At 34.2% G+C, this 20133-nt stretch overlaps 1 protein-coding gene and 1 pseudogene across 1 annotated transcript; both read right to left on the bottom strand.

Moving 5' to 3' along the window:
• Positions 1 to 31: 31 nt before the first annotated feature.
• Positions 32 to 9949, bottom strand: LOC147395946 (serine/threonine-protein kinase PBL27-like). The gene is made up of 5 exons (XM_086449786.1): positions 9545 to 9949; positions 3400 to 3593; positions 2845 to 3034; positions 1657 to 2048; positions 32 to 1132 (listed from the first exon to the last, which is right to left on the bottom strand). The coding sequence occupies exons 1-5, from the start codon at positions 9663 to 9665 to the stop codon at positions 491 to 493; spliced, it is 1539 nt and encodes a 512-aa protein (XP_086305912.1). The 5' UTR covers positions 9666 to 9949; the 3' UTR covers positions 32 to 490.
• A 7763-nt stretch (positions 9950 to 17712) lies between these two features.
• Positions 17713 to 18386, bottom strand: LOC147395945 (monothiol glutaredoxin-S3 pseudogene; annotated as a pseudogene).
• Positions 18387 to 20133: the final 1747 nt, after the last annotated feature.

Genomic DNA, 20133 nt, shown 5'->3' with positions numbered 1-20133 from the left:
TTATTTCACTTTCTATTACTTGTAATTGATATAAGCTTGGCAGCTATAAACCATTTATCCAATTTTCACACGAGATCCTTCCATGGAGAAGACTAATAATCAAACCATTTGTATAAAGCCAAAAACATATGACTTGACTCTAAAAATCCACAAATATAAGAGAAAACAAGATGTATAAATAGAACAATGAGACACCTAAACCAAACCCAGAAACTCCCAGCCGAAGCTTCTTCGGCAAAACTAACATTTTTTATTTGAGGCTTACCTGCAATTATCCCGAAGTGCAAATCAATCACCCTATCGGTTGCCTGTCTTGTTACGATTCCTCATTCCATGTTCAAATGATTACTGCAAGACACGTTCAAATAATGCTTGCTGCAATCCAAAGCATCTAATCTGACACTGCATTCTTGTTGGATGAGAACTACTCTTATTTCATGGGGCGAAGATGGAAACCATGATGGAACAAATAATACGACCTGTGACCATTTCATGATAACTCGTTTGTACCATCGAAGCTACCCATTGCATTGACCCGCTTTCTCTCTCTCCAATTCTCACCCCATACCTTCGCCTCCGCAACTGCACGTTCTCTATCAAGATCGTGATTGAAATTCCTTGGCGAATCCCTTGCTTTTCCTGCACGAGCGGGGCTGTCTCTCTGAGAGCCCAACCTATCTAATTCATCCAAGCGCCATTTCCTCCCGGACCCACCACCCGTTTCACCTCTACCAACCTCGGCACCAATGCTCACTCCCGACAAAGGATCTTTGTATCTGAAATTCGGAGAATCTTGATGGGGGGATAGTGAACCATGTCGTCCACCGTGTACAACCTCGTCGGGGCTGTCAGGTAAGCTACCCAAGCTTTTTTGGCCGAGTTTGTGTCTAGGAGTAGATGGACCAACTCTGTTATTTTTTGCAGCAGCTGCATTGGGGTCGTAAGTTTGGGAAGCTAAATATGAGAGAGCGGTCACGACATCCCCTATGAGAGGCCGAGTAGTGGCTTGTTCTTGCAAACACATTGATGCAACTGCAAGAGCTTGGTAAAGGCCTCGCATTGGATAACGGCCTTGTAATAGTGGGTCAGCCATTTTGGGGAACTTCCGTCGGTCCTTGAATAGTGGTCGTGCCTGCAAATCCACATCACAGGAAATTAGAGAAGAAAATCTAGTTTTATGTTGATTTTTGTAATAAAAGATAAACACACGGCGATACCCAATGAGAATTCTTCTCTACATTAAATCAGTGTCAGAAGAAAAAACACTTTCCTTCGTAAGATTTTAAGTCTTACTAAAGGTTGTTTTGATGAAATGGATTACCACATTGGCAATCCAACACCACAGCCCTCTAGATTCCATGGAAAAACTCAGATCCAAAAAAAAATGGGCTTGATCCAACGTTTTGAAAATGAATGGCTACTGAACTTCCACAGAGCTCCCAAATTTAAATTGAAATTCAACGGTGAAATTTTTTTTGTTTTTTTCAAAGTTCATAGAATTGTGTCCTCTACAACCCTGTGGGATCGGATCATGTACTTGGATGCCACAAGGTGAGGTCAACTACCCTTACTAGTTGAAATCTTACTAAGTTAGTAAGGCTAATCGGACTCGTGTAAGAAAACGATAAAGAAAAAAAGAGAGAAGAAACAATTTACCCATGCAACCAAATTATGCTCTCCATGAGCCCGGGCATTGTCGATTGCCTTCCGTCCTGTGATCAGCTCAAGGAAGACCACACCAAAACTATAGACATCGGATTTAAGAGTGAGTTGGCCAGTCATAGCATACTCGGGAGCACAATAGCCATATGTTCCCATCACTCGTGTGGAGACATGAGTTTTGTCACCAACTGGACCCAGTTTTGCAAGGCCAAAATCTGACAGTTTTGGATGATAACCTTCATCGAGAAGGATGTTGGATGATTTGAAGTCTCTGTATATTACAGGAGGGCTTGCTCTATCATGTAAGTACTCCAAGCCCTTAGCTGCACCAGCCGCAATCTTCATCCTCTTATTCCAGTCAAGAGGTTCCTTGTCAGGTGGAAGATCTAAAAACAGAAGCCAATTGAGTCATCCTGTTCATTTGCAAAGCTAAACTTCTGTGGTTAGCAATAGAATACAGAAAGATTTGGGAAGAGAGAGAGAGAGCTGCTGTCAACACACCAATTTTTTTTACTTATAACATACCAAACTATATATGAATGGTCATTAACCCCTAGGGAAAGGCAAACCGAGCCTTGATAAGCTCCTTAGGAAGGGTAGGTCAAGTGTTCGAAACCCCAGGAAGCAATGAATTCCTTGAGGCCACCCTCCAGGGTTTGGTTGACCCTAGAGTCAACCAGTTGCCCGCAGGACTTTCCAAGGGGGCGGTGCGTGTGACTGTGGGATAAGTCTCACCTGAAGGGTGGGGATAGCCACGATAAGCAAATATATATATATATATAATAGTCATTTATTTTCGTAAGGATTGTTGTGTTGTAAGTAAAAGTTGGCGTGCCAATAGAAACTCTCAAAAAAATGCTAAAGAGAAATTAAATGGAAATGAATAATCATCTCAGAAATGCAATGCAATAGTTAATTGGTCACACTATTGAATGAAATGTGCAAAATTTTAACCTATCATAAACCAGCAGTACTATATCCCAGTATTACATAGAAAAGGAAACCAAACTGCTCATTTGAGGACCATGAACCGGGTCAGAGGTCAATGATGTCATGGTAAACAAAGCCCATTGAGTACCATTGTATGGAAATTAACATAACAATAGGGAATATATCATCAGTGAACTCTACCATAATATGAAATAGATTAATCACTTGTATATACATCGTAGTCAATCTAACCGTGCAAATGATCCTCCAATGATCCTAATGGCATGAACTCGTAAACAAGGAGGCGTTGGTCCCCATCGGCGCAATACCCGATCAAATTGACAAGGTTAGTATGGTGTAAGAGACTGAGCATGAGAACCTCAACTAGAAACTCTCTATTTCCTTGGAGGCCATTCCTATCAAGCTGTTTCACCGCCACTACCTGCCAAGATAGTTGTTCTTCAGATCACCCAAAAAAGCAAAAGATGATATATAATGAGTGCTTCGATTACAACACCAACTTTTGCTAACACCACCCCAAGATGTGTGTAATTCTTTGGGGATTTACGTATGAATCGGGGATGGCATCAAAAGTTGTTGTGTCAATAAATCTATCAAACCAAAAACTTCACAACCATTACATTTCACCGAAAAGTACATACAAAATAAGAAAGGTTTCTGCATTGTTAAAGAAATAGCACAAACAATAGATGAAGTCAAAAATGATATCTCGGGTTGCTCGTAATTAACATGTATGATATTTTCTTTTTCTTGAAAACCCCACAAATTAGATGAAACCCAACTGACCTGTCCAGTGCTCTCCAAGCGACCCTTGTACACACGTCCAAATCCTCCTTCACCCAAAAGGCAATCTTGCTTAAAGTTCTTAGTCGCGGAAGCAAGCTCTCGAAATGTAAAAGTTTGTGCAGCAATATGTGTTGTTGCCCCATCTTTGGGAACTGGTGTTTCCTTCTTAGAATCTGAACCCCTCCGAGATTTCTCTGCACAAGCGAGCAAAAAATGAATCAAATGTATCAAATGGAAAGAAATATGGTGTAAATAAAGAGGGAAAATACTACATTGCAACAAAAATCAATATTCAATGGGAAGTACTAACCATCACCATTGGATGCCCATGTCCAAGACCATCAAACCTTACAAGAGTTGGTTCGTATTAGATATAAATTTCGATCTACTAAATTCCAAAAAACTGATTTCTGTGTCTTAGTTGATTAGTTGTAAGATTCTTATTTGGAAAGAAGAGATAACAAAGTCAGTAGGTCAAGGTTCTCCTTAAGTTGATTTTTGTTTTGAATTTTGGTAGTTCTAGCAGGACTAGGAGTTCTCCAAGCCTGCTGTTTTTCCATTTCCTTTTATTTTTTATGGATACTCTGTTGATGGTAAATTTTCCTCCACTCTTGGGTGTATCATACGCCTTTTTAGCAATTCAGAATACGGCAAAAAATCAATACATGAAAATTTTCAGTTTTATTCAATTTTGGGTTGCAAAAATCCAATAAAAAATTCACTCAAGCATTTGCAAAACTGGAAATATGCAGCATATGCTTTATACGTGTTTTATATGTCCCACATCAAAAATTTGAAAACAAATGATTCAGTATACTCGAAAAGGGAGTCAACCTATATAGTAATATAATTATCATAATCCAATGGTTTTCAAGTTAGGAAGTTTTCAACTATGTGAGCTATGACTCTAGATTCTACTATACATGGCATACATATAATAAAATTTAGAATCCCAAAAATAATTAATTCTTCCTCCACTTAGGCAATTGAGCAAACAATTAGGATAATTTAATTATAAATCTAAACTTAATTTAAAAAATTACAACTTAGATCTCAAGCAACCATCGAAAAAATACAAGACATAATCAACTAAAATAAAAAATCCAACAAAATATATGAACATCCCTTGAGTTTGAATGAATGAGAGGGAAAGACAAAAAAGTGCTTGTTCCTACTGTTAAGAGAAATAAAAATACAAAAGGAAAACCAATAAAAATAATTCTAAAGAATATTATAGATCGATTCGATTTCAGTTCTTCTCTACGAAGTTATAGAGATCAATTTGATTTCAGATCTACATAGTTGCTTTCAAGTTTAGTTTTTTAGTTTCTTTTGATAGATTTTCCAAAAAGAGCTACCCATTCTTTTGGAGAGTGGAGACGATGAAGAGATTGAGAAGTCCAACCGATGGAGGAGACTGAAGTTTAGTTGGTAACTTAGGTTAAATGTCTTTTTTTTTTTTTGCTGAATGTTATAATATTCAAAAAAAAAAAAAATCTAATCGTTTTCTCGTTAACATACGTGAATTTTTTTAATCATTCAACTATTCGGACGAATAATACTTTTATTGGAAAAAAAACAAAAAAATTCATGATTTTTTCGCAAATAAAACGGCAAATTGCTAACAATGGTCATATCTCAGTTAAGCCCCGTGACCCTCCTATATTCATAGTCCTCCCCCTCTCCAACTGATCGATCTTTTGGAGTAGTTGGATGGTTAACATGGTATCAGAGCGCTAGGTTCATAGAGGTCACGGGTTCGATTCTTTCTACCCTTATGGGTGAGGAGGATTCGGTGTATATTTTCCTTCACTCTCGAGTGTGTCATACCCCAATTAAGCCCCATGACCCCTCTTATATTCACAGTTCTCCCCCTCTACAATAGATCGGTCTTTTGGAATAGTTGGTTGGTTAACATGGTATCAGAGCGCTACGTTTGTATAGGTTATGGATTCGATTCTTTCCACCCTTATGAGTGAGGGGGGTTCAATGTATATTTTCCTCCACTCTTGGGTATGTCATACCCCAGTTAAGCCCCATGGCCCTCTTATATTCATAATTCTCCCCCTCTTCAACGGATTGGTCTTTTAGAGTGGTATGTTGCTTAACATACTCCAAGCCTACTGTTCAGCTACCTATAAGTACCCCCTGTTCTCAATGTTTACAAGTTCAACGTGTTTTTTTTTTTTAAATATGGTAGCATTGCTGCCTTGTTGGGGGTGTGAAATCCCAATTCTGAAAACTGACTTCGCACCAATTAGAGCTCATTGGAGTGGTAAGCCTCTCTCACTTCAACTCTATCCCCATTTTTTTCTCTGTTTCTTCTTCTTTGATTATTTTTCCCTTATTTTAATATTCAGCTTATTAAACCATCTATGCAATCAGCATGTATTCTCTAACCTATAAAATCCAATATCCCGTCACCAGGTCCACACATACAGTACCACTAACCTCAATATTCCCAGCATATAAAAGTCAAAAACCTCCCAACTTCTGTGCCATCCTAATCAAGTTTTGTTAAAACCATCCTGCATTATTTAACAAAGACATGGATACATGTGTTTGTGTACTACGTGGGTATAAAAAGCCAGACACTACCCACAAAAATGCAATTCAATTACACACCATACAATTTGGTTCATATGTTGAGACCTTTTTTTTCTGTTTGAATGTTTTAGTTTATGTCAAATATAGAAAGAATGCATATTATACAGGAGGATGTATTCCAAGATCATGTAACAACAGATGACTAATAAATAAAAACAAAATGTTTGGACAAATTACAAATTTATTTGATTTAGTGTGCCAGCATTCATTAAAAAAAAGTGTGTCAGCCTATTCTTGAGAAATAAGTATCTGACACAACAAATTCTTAAAAAATGGAGTGCCCTTGTTATATATATCCAACATCAATTTTTGGCATAGGAGCAAAATCTGAAGTTTCGAGTAATTACTTTTAATTATTCATGGACAATAAGATATATGGAGTTTCAAACCACATGTATGGTCATAAGGAAACTTGTTAATCTCAAATTCCTTCTAGCAAAGAGAGTTCAATTTTCGAGTGTGAAGTAAGGAAGCCGATTAGATTTGATTACATAATTCGACTTGAAATAGTGGTTCCATCATATTTAGTTTGGATCAACATACAAGGATCATGCTTATCGAATAACCACCATGATGAACAACATCAGACGCTTTTGGGAGAATGATGTATAATAGAATGTGGAACAACCCAAGATCATGTTGAGGATATCCACAAATTAGAGAATGATGGACACAGTTTCAGTCTAAGGGGAAATATTTATAAACATAATTTCATCACCAATCAAGTTAAAAAGGAAAAAGAGTTACAAGGAATCAATCAACCCCTACAGATATAAAAATGTCGCAACTCAACCCCTGCCATAAGAAAAAACATGCTTTAATTGCTATTGATCCATTCCTTGTAGAGAAACAAATGGTTGAGATATCTCAAATGTGGCGTCCAAAGTCCAGGATGTCAAGATCGATTTTATTTTCAATTCAAAGAATCAGATCTACATCTCTTCAATTTTATCAAAGGTGAAGCACAATGGGATGGGTTTGATGACGTGAGTGATCTTGTAATTTATTGCAAGATTGTGATGGATTAAAACGCCAAGGTTGCTACATCCACTTGGACGACGTAGAAGAACAAGATGGAGGAGATAAAATCTAAGTACCTCATATGATAAAAAGAGCCAACCATAATAGAGATATCAAATTGACAGAATCAGTTTCTCAATTCGGAACACTTTGACAAGATTCACATAGAGAAATATCTCTTTACGCTATTGGAGCTCTATGTTCAAGCCTAATTGAAATAAGAATCTAGCAACATTCCAAGCCAATGCGTTCCCTTGACTAATTTGCAGTAACTTTTATTTAAGTTCCAACAGTACTAATTTAATTATTAGTAGTTCATATTTTCTGTGTAGTTTTGCGTAACTTGAGATGGCTTGTTATTTTTATAGGTTATGATTGATTTGATCTGATCTCTTAGTTCTTTTTCTTTCTTTTGATTGTTTATTGAATTGGGTTTTTGTATCTCTTATTGTTCCACTTCATGAATGATTGGTATCAGATTTAATTCTTTTATTTTTATTATTTTCGGTTACAGTAAGGTTCAGAGATTTCTACTTCTTTGGGGGTGGTAGTGCTGGATGTTCTTTAAAGATTATTTAAGCTTGAGACTGAAGGAGATATTGATGCCTAAGTAAGATACCCGCCTTACCTTTTTATGGATTAGGAAGAAAACAATATCAAATGAAAATTTAAATTGTAAATGTCAAGAGAATATGAAATGCTAATGTTCAATTGGACCTTGGCTATACTTGCTCGTTATGCATGAGCCCTGGTAGACCATTATGCATTGCAAATTCAAAGAAGTATGTAGTACAAACTATGGACTGGTAATTTTTTATTTTATTTTTGATAAGCACTATGGAATGGTAATGTGAAAAGGAGAAACTCTAGAAGTAAAGGGTCCTAGTTTAGGGTGGGAGAAGAGAGTCATGAATGTAGCGACAGGGGAAGTTGACGTAGGAAAACTAAGATGTGGAAGCTTTCATACAAAATTCACAAATGATTTGCACTGCAAATGTTTTGTGATGAATGATTTACTATTGCTTGGTAACCAATGGGAAATCGCTTGCAAATCTTTTTTTGTGATTGGTTGATCTTTGCAATCAAAATTTTCATTGTGATTTTGCAAATGATTTGTAGTACTTTTTTTACAACAAATCAGTTGTTGGAATTTCTTAAGAATTTAGGTGATCCATGCAATGCAAATCATTTGCATTGTGTAACCAACCACCAGTAAAATTGATTTTAGAAAATCATTTGCATTTGCAAATGGTTTGCAGTGAGAATTGTTATATGCTAGGAATTTGGCGGTTGATGGTGTTGGGCATGTAACTAGAACTGGGATTTGGGTTTTGAAAACTATGGATTAGGAAATAGGAGCTGGTCATAAGAATGGTTTAATAGAATGTAAAAGAGAGAAAATACGTGATAAAATTGAAGTGGTAGAGACATATCGCTCCAATGAGTAACAAGATAAGTCAATTAGGTCAAGAAGAATTTGAAAATATCTATATATATATGTATAGAATTGTAGTAGGATTTTCATTTCAAAAGTAACCTCATTAGGTCAAGATTCTAGAACGTTTACTGTCTAAGTTTCAACAGCTCTACCATAACTATGAGTCTTCTAAGGTTGTTGCTCAATCATCGGTAAAAATACCATGAGTGTTACGCCTCTACCACTTCAAATCTATTCCTTTTTTCTTCCAATTTTATATGAGCAGCTCTTATTTCTCAATTCATAGCCTTCAAAAATTCCAAATCCTTAAACCCAATTCACATTACCAGGCATATGCATCCATCGCCATTTTAACCTTTAAATTCTCAACATATAACAATTCACGAAACCTCTAAATCCTTGTGTTGTCCTACATCAAATTTTGTATAAAATCTTCCAAATCATGATTTTCCAACACCGACCTCCCTGTTTATGTATTTGGGACCCTAAAATCTTTTAGAGGGTTTTCTCCAAATTGCAGTTTGTAATACAAACTTTCTTCAATTTTCTATGCATAATGGTCTACTAGAGCTCATATTTAACTTACAAGTATGGTCACAATACAACAATAACAACAAAAACAATATGACTCAATATTAGTATTTCATATCCTTTGAAATTTGACTTAAACTTTCATCTAATATTATTTCCATCTAATCCATAAAAATGAAGGCCAACATTCACTTAACCAAGTTAACATAATCAAAGAATGTCCAACAGTACAATGGGGAAAAAAAGTATAAATCTCCAAATCTTACTGAGAGAGAGATAGAGGAACAAAAACAGAAACCAATTGATCCATTAAAGTGTATTAATAAGACATGCAAAACCAGAATTAAACAAAAACCCAAAGAAAAAAAAAAGTTGAAAAAATAAAAATAAAAATCGCAGAGACCAGATCAAAACAGTAATAAACTACAAGAACAACAATCCATCCCAAGTTACTCAAAACTACACAAATAAAAAATATAAATTCAGCATTTATTCAAGAACAAATCAAAAGTACAATACAATAAATATACCCAAAAAATTAAAAATTACCTGAACTAACTCTACTAACACGCTGAGATTGTGCAGCTGATCCCTCCTTGGCAAAATCCTTCTTCAAAACTTGATTTTTCTCACTACCCGACGATCCAAAGCAGGGGAAACACCCGCCCATTTCAAATCAAACAAACTCAGAAAGAATAAAAATATATATAAATAAAACCCAAAAGTTGCTCGAAATTTAACCACCACTATTCTTCATCTTCTACCGACCAGTCAAAGAGATTTTTTTAATATTTTTTTGCGATCGATCTCCAAAGAACCTAATTCGACGTTTAACGCTGTATCATCAGTTACCCAAATAGGGGGAAAAGAGTAAGAGAATTATCTCTGTAAGAAGAGATTCAACAAATTGGCTACAGTGGCTGATGGTAGGAAGGAACTGAAGAGTAAAGAGAAACTAAATAACAGCTAATAAGAGAAACTGAGAAAGTGAGATTGGGTTAAAATGAAATAATAAAATAAAAAAGAGGGGCCCTTTTCTAATTAAATTAAAAATATAATCTGTTTAGTGCTATAGTAATTGATTTAGGAGAGTTTAAAAATTAAAAACAAAAAATAAAAAGTATATTTTTAATGAGAGCTGTTATTGGCACCTCAAGTTTTATTTGTTACACTTCAATTAAAAATAAAAATAAATCAATCAATTGATGGTCGAGAATAAGTTAAAGTTGAGGTGCCATTAGAAACTCTCTTTCCTTCTTTTTTTTTTTTTTTTTTTTTTTAAATGTTTAGATTTCTATTGGCTAGATTTAGGATTCTGATGAAGCTGTTGGAATTTACTATACTGCTTTGTAATGTTAAGGTAATAACTTGAACCAAACTTTAATAATGTTGAATGCTGTGTTTTAATTTGTTATTAGGGTGTAATAAATAATTTAAGATATTGAGATGACATAAGTAGAAATTGGGGTGCCCATAGTAATTCTCTGATTTAGAAATTAAGAGAGCCAGTTAGTAATCATTTTTGTAATGACTGAGAATAGTGGCACCCACCTTTTGAGACATCTACACCCACATATTAATTGCACCCCATGAATTTGTTAATATACCCACAATGTATGTGCACCAACCAAATGCATTTTAGTATTTTCCACGATTGAGCTTCTTCATAACTCGTCTTTGTCATTCTCCATAGAGAACTTTACAATGAACCATTTTCATCTTCGATCAAGAGTTGCTTTGAACCTTACAAGACATCAAACCTAGAAATATTTTTATTTGTTTATCATCTCTAATTTTTAATGTGTTTGGACTTTGGAGTAGTAAAAAATAATTGAAAAATTACGATAAATGGTATGAATTGATTTAGATTCTTATTAAAAATATAATGTACAACATTTGAATGCTTCAAAATGTTGACAAATATTTTTAGAAAACATTGATAACAAGAAATTGTTGATTGTATGTTAAATCTATAAAATAATAATCATTTTTTTGTTTATTTATGTCAACCTTGAGAGGTCAATATATGTTAAGTCACGTCGACAAAACACCTCTAACATGGATTAAGTCATGTCAGATGAGTCATGTTGACATATTTTTTTGTACATAAAAACTCTATGTTGATCGGATACGAGCGACATAACTAAAGCCATCTTGACAAGACTCGAACAACATGGTTTAAGTCATGTTAGACAACCAATTGACATAGAGTTTTTTGTTCTAGTTTTTGTAGGATTAATTCTGATTTTAAAATTTTCATACCCAGAATCAAAACTAATAAAAACTAGAACCAATGTTTTATTTAGGTTTCAATTCGGGATGTGTGGTTTGAATTGGTTGACACCCCCACCTTAATCTGTAAATCTTAGGTCAAACCACAATTGAATTGGGTTTGGGTTAGTACTCTAAATCTCGAATTGGGCTCAAATATTCTCTTTCAATGTCGAATAGTCTCGATATGGTTAATCCAAACCATCGTCATGCCCATAGCATCTACTTTTAATGGTAAATTATATATATATATATAAGATTTTAATGGTAATTTTTCACCAACCAATTGATTCTTATTTGATTTTAAAAAGATAAAGCAAAGACAAAATTAGTATGCATGGCTGTCATTACTAGGCTCAAAATTGCAATCTACGGGGGTGATGCTGACGTGGCAAAATGCATGGTTAGCTTTTTGTTTGCCGTTCACGTCACGTACTACGTCAAAAGATTATATGAAGGGATAGAATCTCCCTTCAAACTATTGGGTTAGACATGACCCCTCCCTATTTAGATGAATATTCCCCATGTTTTCAAATTGATTGACATCCAATTAATTTAGGTATTTTAAAATAACCTAAATGTGAATCTATAAATAAATTTTTTGTCAAAGGTCATCATGATCAATTTGAAAACATTGGAGTAACTCCAATATTTACTAAAATGTGGAGGGCATGTAAGGTTTACAGTGAATCATATAAGACCCGAAATTCAATCTATTTTGATCTAATAACTTTGGGTCTGAATCAATGATTTAGATTCTCATAAAGATTTTATTGGATCGGATCTTCATTGACTATGTCTCGATTCGATAAGGACTAGATCCAATAAAATGATAGAAATTATATTATATATTCATTTAAATGTGCGAAGTTTATTTAGATTGTGTACATCAAATCGGATTTTGGTCTGAGTCGAACCTAATTTGATTATTATTGGATCAGGTCTGGATCTTAATATTGAGATACGATAAAAATTTGATCCATTAATAACCCAATATGATACTTATCAGATCAGTTCCACATCCAATACTTGTCGGATTGATGCCAAATCGACCCAATCCGATCTATTGATAGTCCTACGAGTATGTCTAAATCATCTTTTAAAAAAGGGTGATTTTTTCATGCCTCTCTGCATTTTGTTTAATATTTGAGATACCTCTATATTTTAAAACTATTGACATAGGTCCTTTGATCATGATCTTTTACAAGAGATAAATGAAAATGACAAATACACCCTTTTGACAATGCTTAGTTATTAGGAATTGGCACTATTAAAGTTTTCAATGGGTACCCATTTACCTGAAACCAAAATAGAAAATTCCAATTCCGATTCTCTTTTTATTGAAATCGATTAGAGCCAGGTTTAATATAAAATCAAACCAAAAGGATTTGGAACCATTAGGTTTTATCTTATGGGTACCCAAGAGTACCCAAAGCCGATTTATTTTGTTATTTACTTTTACATTACAAATGATTTAAGATTTTCATATATTTTAAAATTACATATAAATTTCTTTTAAAATTTTCATATAAACTAACTATTGAAGTTTAAAATAGGTCAACTATTCTTAAAGTTTAATACTTGTAAAGAAGATGAATTATAATTTTCGGAAAAAAAATAAATAAATCATAGTTTTAGTAGAACAAATTATTAATAAGTTGATACTTAATAGATAATATGTTATTTTTTAGAAGAGAAATTTTTGTATAATGATTTTGAAATAATTTTTTTCCTAATTGAATTCTTAAGAATCGAAATCCACAGGTACACGTGATACTTGGTGGTTCCAGTTCTACTTAGAATCGGAATTAGAATTGGAACTGGAACCAAAAAAATATAGTGGCTATGGTTCTAATTTTTTTAGGAACTGAACCCATTGACGTAGGAACCATATATCATATGAGACAAGTCTTGGTTTTCTTTTCTTACCCCTTATGAAATTGATCACCATATAACTTGTTATCCAACGACTATTATTGAGACAATACAACTACAAACAATGTCGAGAAAATGATGTCCAGCAAATCAATGGTTAGGATGACCGGTGACATATGGAGGAGTAATGCCAATCAAACCATACCCCATCAACAAGCCGTCCGATTTTGTGATAAAAAGAATCTTTTGTTCATATATTTATCAAGACTAGTAAGATTAGCTTTCATCTTTAGTTGCTTTCGAGCACATCTTCTTTGAGATAGATGCCTGCAGTAAACCACAAATTTTGGTTACTTTTAGTAGATATTAATTTGGCACCACCCTCTTTATTCGTATTCAAGGTTATTCTGTTGATAAATAAATGCAAAAGCATGCAAAAGGGCACTATCTAAATTATGGTTTTCAAACCCAATTTCCCATCTGATTTCAAGCAACCATATCGAGTTGACTCGTTCAAGTCATCTAACTTTTTTTTAATAAATTGGGTTAATAGATATCAAATTATATTATCAAGGGTTTGTTGAGATGGTAAGGACGACTGAGTTTGCTCCTCAAATCATTCCTTCAAATCTTTATATATCCCTCCACATAAAAGTGGTTGCATGTAGATGCGAAATACATGCTAGGGTGGTTGGTACGTGGGGCCCACCAAAGCGGAAAAAAAAATATATCAAATTATGATAATTTTTCGACCATATAATCCTTGAAATGCATACCGTAATGAGATGTTTTTTTCACCTATGAGACCCATTAGCTTTTTTCTCATCATTTTTTATAGATGGTCTTCTACTCCATCAAAATTAATTTGTTGGAACACTGATGTGGTGTTTGTCAAAGAAAATAACTATTTGCTTGCTAGGCGATTATAGGCATCAAAATTTTAAAAAGGCACTTACAAATTTTATAAATCAAAACAAAATTCCTAAAAGCCGCAATTAGGTCCAAACATCCAAATTAATATTGGTTGAGATAAGTCTTCTAAAGTTTGAGTTTTTGAGTTTTCATAGATAAAATTCATGGTCTAAGAAAGCCTAAGTGATTCACATTATATGTTGGGTCTTACATTCAAATAAATGAGTTTGGCCCACCAAAAATTTATAAAGTCCTTAAAATTGGAACTGGACAAAATTAATCGCTAGGCCAACTAATCAAAGCTTATTAAGTTAAGGCATAATTAGAAGAATGAATTTACCTCAAGTCTATGAATACTAAAGCCTCCTTCATTTGGAGGGATCCCTAGATCATTTTGTTTCAAAAGATAGAAGCTCTCCCTCTAAAGAAGAAGAAGCTCTCACGTCTTCTTTCAAAGATAAAACAAGGCTCTTCAAGATAGGCTTGGACTTCGATTAAAGAGAAGATCAAAACCTAAAATTCCTTCTCTGAAGGTTAAGAAATCTTTCTTAAACGATCAAACGTTAAACCCCAAAAGAAAAAAAAAGTCTACAACAAGACTCCATAAAAGATTAAGCCTAAAAGCCCTTATCTAGAAGCACATAAATCATTTCTAATACATTAAATCTAAAGTCTAGATATAAGAAAATCTACAATAAAGATCTATAAAGCCTCTGGAGAAAATCAAGCCTAAAACCTTTCTTTACAAATACAAAAATCATTTTTGGCCGATCAATCGCAAAGCTCAAAGAGAAGAAACCCCACAAAAAATCAAGTACCAAGCTAACGTCTACAAATTAAGAACTAACTGCTCAACTGATAAAGTGCGAAGCCTGGAGAGATGAAAGCTACACACACCATTATTCATTGTAATTGACTATTAATCAGAGAATAACGCTCTATCGAACGAATGCACTGATGTTTGTATTACCATTATTATCAAAAATCAATAAAATCATTTGTGATTTTAGTTTACATATCTCAAAGTATATCATGAAATTTATTGTCAACAATGACATACAACTCACTGGTCTACACCCCTACACGTACACAAGTGAGTATTCGCTTTAATAATCAAATGATCACCTCAAGCCATCCAAAGATGCATCTTGGATTGTCTAAGGATGTAGCCCATGTTATAAAGAGTGAATCTCATAAATCTTTGTGTTTTATTTTTTGTATTTATTTTATTTCTTGCTATTTTTGGTCAATTTCTCAACACCATTATCAAGGACGAGTTTTGAAATGATGCTGTCCATAAATACTACAAAATGTAAAAGTAATTTAAGAAAAATAAAAAGATAAATGAGCAAGGCACAATAGCTATATTATTATTTTTATTTCCATCATGATCAATGGTCACAAAAAAAAAAGTCTAGAAATATTATATATAAAGTTTTGTAATAAATATATATTTAACTAAATGTATTTAATATGGTTATCTTTTAAAAGATTCAAATATTTTATTTAATTACAACAAATATATTGATTGAAAGTTATGATATTTTGAAAATTAGATTAAAATAAAATAAAACCCCTTTTCTAATTGAGAAAAAAGAAAAGAAAGAAATAAAGATGAGACAATTGGATAAGGTCGTGTTGGAGTAACATTGAAATTGACATCGTTTGTGCACAAAACCATAAATGCTTCTCACTCATATCTTGATGAAAAGCATCATGGTTCTATAGACACATCCACATCAGCAATGTCTGAAACGATGTCAATTGCAATATTACTTCAGCATTTTCCATTTGATAAATATGATTGATGCAATAAATAAATGAATTAACTTCGCATTGTTATAAATTTAGACTACTTGAAAGATAGTTAGAAAGGTGTCTTTCATGAAAAACAAAATTTCTCAACATGATAGAATTTTGGGGTAAAAATGTGATAAAAAAAAATTTATTCGCATATGAATATGAAACATGTACATATTGTTGTGAATTTAAAGATTCATATTCAATACGATTACGAAGAAAATAGCAAAGAAAATTAAGAAGTAAATCAAATAACACCAAGATTTACGTGGTTCGATAACGATGCTTATATCTACGGACAAATCCAGTCTTCTTCCCTAAGAAATCAAAGGAAAACAATACAAGAAATAATCACTCAAGATTTTAACCTAAAACCCAAGCCCTTAAATCCTTGTACACCTCTCTTCCTTTATCTCTTAAGCCTTAGAAGACTTACCTTAGAATAGAATACAACCCAATACTCAAATATATATAAGGGGGAAGACTAAAGATCTATTAGGATTCCAATTAGAAGTGGAGTGGAGTTCTTAACCCAATGGGATAATGGTTGGTTACCACTATCCTAATATAGCTAGAAAACCAATCCTAATATAACTGAAAAATAAAATACAAGACAATACTCAACACACACTTTGAGCCACCTATATATCAATTATTGATATACATGAAATATGATGACATTAACTATAATCCATAATAGGAATCTGGATAAAATCAATGTAGATGACTGTCATGAAGAGTAACTGAGGTGAGCTAGCCATATGTTGTACTAAAGAAGGTCTCAATAATCTTAAATTACGTTAATTTATGCTTAGTAGGACTTACACATCATCACTCATAGTGGCAATTGTACCAAATTTGTCATGTAACATGTCTAGGAAGGTGTCATGCTTGGGGAGTGGGGATCAATGTCATGCAACCAGAGTTGATAGATTCATGGAGCATGATAGAGGGTGCAAAGTTTGATGCTTTGAGGAGAAAATTCATTTTAAGCCTCCCAAAACTATTGGCAGGATGTCTAAGCGAGGTCGCATTAGAATGTGATGTATTGTAAATTTGTAATAAGGTGTGCATCAATACCCTATAACATCAAGTTTGTGCGATGAACCCCAACACTTGCCTATTTGTGTCACCAAGTCCAGAACCTTGCACATAAGCATCACTAAGGCTAGCCAAATCAGCTAAGAACTTCCTTGTATTTTTATATCCTGCACTTCTTTATAGAAAAACAAAAACAAAAGACAAAAAATGCTTTAACTGAAGATCTTTTCTTGAGTCTACTGTACTAATAATCTTCAACAACTCTCCTAAATTCCTCTCTATTCCCCTCGCAACCATTCTATCTCCTCTTCCCTCTTTAATCCATCGATGGCATATCACAAGTAAGAAAATCCTGACCCAATTTTTTTTCTCGAGCTTTTTGGATGTGGAGGAATACAGAAGGCCAAATGAAAGGTTGAGATAGGAGAATAATCCTAGAGATTTCCATTAAAAAATTATCCTTACAAAATCAACATTGATCCTAAGAAAATCCTGACCCAATTTTTTTTCTCGAGCTTTTTGGATGTGGAGGAATACAGAAGGCCAAATGAAAGGTTGAGATAGGAGAATAATCCTAGAGATTTCCATTAAAAAAATATCCTTACAAAATCAACATTGATCCTTAGAAAATTAGGATTGATCTCTAGGAAATCTGTGTTTTTTTTTCTTATCTCAGTTGAATGTTTGACAACAAGTCTTAAATATCATTTGGGATTAGAAGAGTCATGTATAATGCACGGCCACCGGTTTAAGTACATTTAACCGAACTAAGTACAAGAAATACGTGAGTATTCCAAAGGTAACATTATGGGCAAATGTTTCTAAAGATAACTTTTATTAATGACTATCAAAGGGACTTACAAGACACAACAGCTAGGGAACTCGATAGCTTTAAAAAGCACTCATAGCTTACAAGACACCTCCTTATTGCACTACGCTTACTATAGCTGACGAAGCTTATTTTTCTTACATAGTATCAAAGCAGAGTAAAAATCACTTGATTAAAGCCAGATGGCTCCAGCATCTTTGAGCAATGAGATTAGGGAGCCATTGAGGTGACGGGCCATCACCTCATTGGCCCCGCCCACCAATTCACCACCTATGAACACGGCCGGTACAGAAGGATTACACCCTTCCCTCAAGAGTGCCTTCTCTATATCTCTCCCTTTTGGGTCTTCTTCGAGTTCATAAACCGTGGCATTGACCCCAATATCAGAGAAAAGGCTCTTGATTGTGTGACACATGCAACAAGAGCTCTTACTGAAGATTACCACCGCCTTTTGGGACACCAATCTTGACACCCTCTCCATCGTGGCTACAAACTAAGAAGTATATGTAAAATCTTCGTTATATTTATCGCTCGAATGGAGATTAATTTGGATGGATTATGTCAAACGATGATCTAAAACACTAGTCGAAAATGCAAAATAGGTATGGAGCTTGTGAATGCTTGAAGATTTTGGTGTGATGAGCTTGAGCTCCCATTGTGACTTATTTATACATGAAGGTGAGGGTAGTGGTGGAATGTGGAGTGGATTGGATTGGATTGTTTAACAAGATTACGAAAGAAAATGAAAATGAGAGGAGAATATTGTGCCAGATATTTCAGTGGATTCCAAGATTAACCTGATCATTTGCTTGATAGTGACCCTTTTGTGGCACTAGAATTGGAATAAAAAACAACTTTAACAAAAGCTCTACATAATTTAAATGTGAGGACCGTACAAATGTACCTTCAAGAAGACAAAAGGTGAGGTTCAAATAAAAAAGAAAAATGAAATTTTAACTAGAAGTTAATTAATTATTGCATCGTTGAACACAATTTTAATCATCTTAAGAACATTTTTGAAATCAACTCACATGCTCTTTAAGGCCATTAGGTGAAAAAGGGGTAAATTTGACGTCAAGGTCCACCGAATTTAACATAATTTGATTAAATTCAACAGATCTTAATGTCAAATTTACCCATTTTTTTCATGTAGTGGGCGCATTAGTTAACAGGGGGTTCCTTGATCAGGAACTTTGGATGGTTAGTATTTGTTGGGTTAGATGTCTTAAATTAAGGTCCTAATTGGTTTCCTTCATCAAATATCCAATATGGGTTCCTAAGTTGACACAAATATGGAATGCTGGAAATTTCAAGAGAGTTTATATCGGATAGGGAAAGCTACAATTTTTATAATCGTTTTCAAAAACAACACTAAAATTCTCTCATCTCTTACATGTGGGCATAGGTATAGAGGAATTACTACGTGAAGAAAAAAGGGTAAATTTGACACCAAGGTTTGTCAAATTTAGCCAAAGTTGATAGAGTTTGGCATCGGGTTTATCCCTTTTTCACGTAGTGAACCATGTAAAATCATTGTTTCTTGATTCTTTTCTTGTATAATCACTTTGATATAGATGTCCGCACTCACAAACTTACTTACAAAATAAAGATACAACTTAGCAATTGTCATACATTCTCAAAGAAGGAAATCAACTGACTGCTGCTCTAGCTTCTTTCTCAACCAAAAAGAGGTATTGTAGGATGCTCAGATGGCCTAGAAATACCAAAATAAAACAGTCGAACGAATGGCCTAGAAATCCGAGTCATTATGGGTCTCTGGAATTTCTAAGTGACTAAATTTGTAATTGTAGGAAGTAGGCCTTTCAAATTAATTTTTGTATGCTAATCAATTAATACTATTCACCTACCTCACTTAGCAAATAATAATAAAAATAATAATTTTTATATACATTCTATTAAGGTTCATGTTTCATAATCCATTTTCAATAAAATTCTCTATTTTCTATTACATTATCATAGTCTTTGATGTTTTTCAGATCAGAGAGTATTGAGGAATGGGATAGTTAAGAACAGTATATATGGCCCAACGTATTAGGAAAAAAAAAATTTAAAATAACCAATAATAAATTTACCCACCAAGGGTGTGCCTCAGCGGTAAGACGCATAACTAGAGTTTGCTCCTCTAGGTTGTGATTTCAAAACTCTGGACCATCCTTGATTAATTGCCACATGTGTTGTGTGGGTCGGTGCATGCGGCCATGGATTTAGTCCTGTCGGGTATGGCTGGAAAAACTGGATCAGGCCTGTCCTACGGGCTGTCTGATGAACCGGGGCCCGGCCCGCTACCAACGGGGATACCATGTCAAAAAAATAATAATAATAAATTTAGTGTACCCCCACAATGTAAAACTTATCTTGAACATCAAAAAATATCACCATAATTAGCAAT

The sequence above is a fragment of the Akebia trifoliata genome, chromosome 8 (assembly GCF_017979445.1).
Source record: "Akebia trifoliata isolate Shusen 1 chromosome 8, ASM1797944v1, whole genome shotgun sequence".
NCBI classification, from domain to species: domain Eukaryota; kingdom Viridiplantae; phylum Streptophyta; class Magnoliopsida; order Ranunculales; family Lardizabalaceae; genus Akebia; species Akebia trifoliata.
The sequence above is the reverse complement of the archived record's forward strand: the minus strand, read 5'-3'. Positions and strand labels throughout refer to the sequence as shown.